At 54.8% G+C, this 4,272-nt stretch overlaps 2 protein-coding genes across 2 annotated transcripts; both read right to left on the reverse strand.

Moving 5' to 3' along the window:
- Positions 1 to 336, reverse strand: DQ04_09961000 (putative glucosamine-6-phosphate isomerase, putative,glucosamine-6-phosphate deaminase; the record flags this gene model as incomplete). The annotated part of the gene is made up of 1 exon (XM_009316108.1): positions 1 to 336. A coding segment is annotated over one exon (336 nt), but the record flags the coding sequence as incomplete, so codon positions are not given.
- A 409-nt stretch (positions 337 to 745) lies between these two features.
- DQ04_09961010 (putative C-terminal motor kinesin) lies at positions 746 to 3,421 on the reverse strand (the record flags this gene model as incomplete). The annotated part of the gene is made up of 1 exon (XM_009316109.1): positions 746 to 3,421. One exon carries the CDS (start codon positions 3,419 to 3,421, stop codon positions 746 to 748), a length of 2,676 nt encoding a protein of 891 aa, XP_009314384.1.
- Positions 3,422 to 4,272: the final 851 nt, after the last annotated feature.

Raw genomic sequence — 4,272 nt, forward strand, 5'->3', positions numbered from 1 at the left:
CGTATGCACTGAGGGCACACTTTTCAGTGGCAGGAACGATAGCGCGGGATGCGTGGAGCTCACCTGCCACTCAATGCAGAAGCGATGCTGGGCATCGTGGATGACGCACCACGCCTTGTCATCAGCTGCGGCGAGTAGCAGCATAGTCTTCTCCTTCTCCTTCCGCGGGAGGGTGGAGAGGGTGAGGTAGCCTACCATGTCCGACAACCGCACCCAGTTCCTTGGACCTTGCTGCTGCCCAGCGCACACACATACACACAAAGAAAAGACCAGAGCAGAAAAAGAAGAAGAACAGAATGCGCATTGGACTTTCTTTGGTACAGTGGCAGTCGACATCTGACACATCAATCAGCAGAAACAACCACATACACAGACACATGCAGGCCTATATGAAGGACAACCTCCCTCCGCATCTCCAAACGTCTCTTGGCCCCGCGGGCCAAACACAACGCCTCCCACACTCCCCACGGACCGACAGTTCCCCCACGCGCACCGCACCACACCGTACGGGGGAAGGGGCAAAGGGAGCATCCGTCGCGCCACGGAAGTGTTGAGACGCCCTTGAGAGCTACACCTCATCGCGTAATTGTTTCTTCTCGCGTATGTCCGTGACGGCAGGCCCAACCCTGCAGCACACCGCAGGAGCAAAACCCAGTCGTACGCGAGACCACAAAGCAGGATACAGGTCCCAAAATACCGAGGGACGACATAACATTTTTGTTTTTCTTTTTTTCTTTTGTCCCCGTCACCGCACCGAGAACAGCCTTTCCCGCGTCGAAACGGCTTGCCTCTGAAGCGCAGAGAGCTCCACTTTGAGTTCAAGATTCTCCTTCTCGCTGCACTCCAACTTGTACGCCAACTCTTTGAGTTTTGCGGACATATACTGGCACAACTGGTGATCCTGAAGCTGCGCCCTTTCAAGGTCGGCGCAGCGACGTTGGATCTCAAGCGCCGCCTCTTTGGCGCTTAGGGCGTCGTTCCGCCAACTCTGCTTTTCGGCTGCGAAGCTCGCTAGCCGCTCACGTTGCTGCTCAGCTTGCTGTTGCAGCTGCACAACATCCCCCAATGTTTCGGAATGGTTCTCTGCGATTTGGCGCACAACATCCTTGAGGAGCGCCAGTTCTTGATCAACTCGCTTCCCCAGCTGTGGGGCTTCACACGGTGGCCCCACCAGTGTCTCCCCGCCCCGCACCAGCTGCGCGAGCGACTCGCACTCTGCACTTAACCGCGTTATCTGCTCTACGAGTGGCTTAATAGACCCCCGTTGCAAGCGCTCCTCTATAGCGCAGCCAAAATCGTCGAAAACCCGCCGATCAGGGCCGCTCAGGCTCTCTTTGCGGATAAAGGCGCACTCATCTCTCCCGCTATGGATCATTGCATCATCGCGTGACACCTGCTCTATGGCACCATGGACGGACTCGGTCCCGAACGCATTTCCATCCACCAGATCTTCCACAAGTTCTGACGCTTTGCTGTCCAACGGAAGCTGCGGTGGGGGAAGCCCCCCATTTCCAAGAAAAAGCTGTTTTGCCCCTAGCAAAGCGGCGTAGCAGGGATGCTGCTTGACGAAGCTTCCTGCAGCGCTGGTGTGAAGCATCTCTCCACTTAACGATGACGAATGTGATGTCTGCGGCTGAGCAACACGAGGCGCTTCCGCTGGTGGCACCAATACTACAGCTGGGGACGATATTGGTGAGGAAGCTGTAATTACGGGGAGAAGCACCTGGCTTCGTGATGACTGCGCGCTCAGACGCTGCGGCGTGTCCCTAAGATGTTCTTGCTCACTAACCGGGGAAGCTGAATGACGGCTCTGCAGCGGCGCGCTCGCAACCGACTCTGTGGGATCATGCGCGGGGGAGAAGTCTGCTAGAGGAAGGATGGACTCTCCCTCTTGCTGTACACAGCCATTCACACCGACGACTAACCCAACGGAGTCTTTCCCCACCTCGTCGTTTGAAGACGCAACTCGTCTCCGCAATTCCTGTGATGAAGACGGCTCATTTTCAATCATCAGTGGCAGCTGAGAAGTGCTGGCTTCCCCCGCAGCAACAGGAAGGGATGCCTCTTTGTTTTGGTTCGTTTGTCGTTTTTTTACTTGTGTGAGGGGGACTTCAATTGGAGAGTCATTATCACTCTGTCGATCTAGTGCCACATCACTGCGCAAGTCGCTGCCCGACCCAGTCGCCAAGCCCATTTCCTTTTGCTCTTCTTCCTTTTCCTTGCCGTTATCATCGCAAGTGCACTTGGGCGTGACAGGCTGCCGTTCGCTGCAAACCTCATCGGCAGGCGTCTCCGGCACTGATGCTCTGGACTGCGATGGCTCCATCGAGTCAACACAATGCATAGCCGAAGATGACGGAGCCGCAGTAACCCCGTGCTTCTTTTCAGCAACATCTTCGTCGTCAACAGAATCACCAGCATCATCCTTCGCCTCCACAGCCACTTCCTCTCGGGTGTGCGAGGCGCTTCTTGTTGTTGTGGCCACTGATTCCGTTTGTAAATCACCGTTGGGCACGTCGTTGCGGTGCGAGCCGGGCAATGAGTAGTCGTCGGTGCCGGTGGTGTCTTGTCGTGCGAGCTGCGCAGCGTCGGCGTGTGACTCCGATATGGAACTGCTGCTGCCGCTGGTAGGGAATGTCTCGCGCCTTGGATTGAGCATCGCTTGGCTCACAAGCGGCTGCACCTGCTGCATCAAATACTCCACAACATGCTCAGTGGCCTCCCGCACCATTGCACGCACCAATGCCTCGACTTCCGCGGCAATGAGTTCCCCACGGTGGCGTTGTACGAGCTGCTTCAAGTACTGGAATACGGCGTACTCCGCTGGATAAGTTGAAATGAATGTGTGGCGGTTCGCCTTTTGCAGCGCCTGCGCCTTTGCGGATTCAGACATCCGCTCGTTTGCCAGTATGTCCTCTGTTTGGCGCACAAACAGCGGCGAAAGCAGCGGTTCGGGAAGTTTGTGGAGAAAAAGTGTTAGCATCGCAACAAAGTGCGGAGCACGGAGCGGCATCTTCCCCATAAGGCGACGAAGAGGCTCTTCGAAGACGCGACTTGTGCGCTTTTTCGACGCTTTCGGCTTCCTACCTCTGCTGATTCCACTGCTTCGTCGCCCATGCACACTCTTACTAAGCGAGAGCAGATGGCTCTTCCTTGCGAAGTCGTTGATCGCCTTCTCCGCGGCGGCTACCCACATGCTGTCGGGCGAAACGGCCGCGGTGGTAGCGGCCGCCGCCTCTCCCTCGTGCTGTGAGTCCCAGAAGAAAGCGGTGTCCTGCAGCAGGATGGGGATACCAGGGACGTAGTACGTTGACCGCTGGACGGCCGACTGCTCGTACACGACAAGGGTGCTCACCGGGATACCGAAGTATGCCAGCGGGCGGCTGTCATCGCGCCGCGGCAGACACATTGTCGTCCCCATGGTGCACAGCGATCGCACATAAACAGAGATGCACCCTGTCTCGCAGGAGACCAAAAAAGAAAAATGGAGAGAATAAAATTAATGCAGAGTTGACAGCGCAATGGCAGAGGAAGGGTTAAAAATTTCAAAGCTCTTCACATTTCAAGAAGAAGGGGATGCACTCTGAGTAGCTTGTCAACAAAGCATTTACGATGGTTCCTCACCGTTCGTGTTCCACCACTGCTTCAGTCGTCATGGGGAGAAGAAGCAAAAAAGTTGGCTGTCGATCTTCATTGAGGTCCTTCAAAGAAGAGGAAAGCTAACGGCACGCAGAGAAACATACACACACACACACACACACACACACACAGAAGCAGCATCCAGCATGAACAAGGAAGAAGAATAATGTACTCGGCAATTTCAACATAGCCCCCAGAGGAGGGACAAGAGATGGTAACAAGAAGCAGACAAAAAGGTATGGAATAGGCGAAAAAAACGAGAGGCCAAAGTCTTCTGTATGCATTTTCCTATGAGGGGGGCATGTGCCAGCGGCTCTAGCTGTAGAAAGAAGGGAGAAGACGAAAACAAAGGAAGGAAAGTACCAGCTGTGGTAGCAGTTACTGCGCACTCCCTCCTATTCGCCTCCAAAAAAAAAAATGACTGCTTGTCTTTTTTTTTCTTTTTCCCCCGGTTGTTTTTTTATTATTTTCTTTCTTTCTTCCCGTTTAGATTTTACTTTGCCTATTCTCCATTTGGTCCTTCTGTGTGATTGCGTGTCCTCCTCACCTTTCTCCTGGCAGTTCGACCCCTCCCGCCTCTTTGCTTCGCGCCCCTCTCCCGCTGCGTGTGTGTGTGTGTGTAGGGGGGGGGGG

Source organism: Trypanosoma grayi, assembly GCF_000691245.1.
Source record: "Trypanosoma grayi strain ANR4 Tgr_996_V1, whole genome shotgun sequence".
Classification (NCBI taxonomy): Eukaryota; Euglenozoa; class Kinetoplastea; order Trypanosomatida; family Trypanosomatidae; genus Trypanosoma; species Trypanosoma grayi.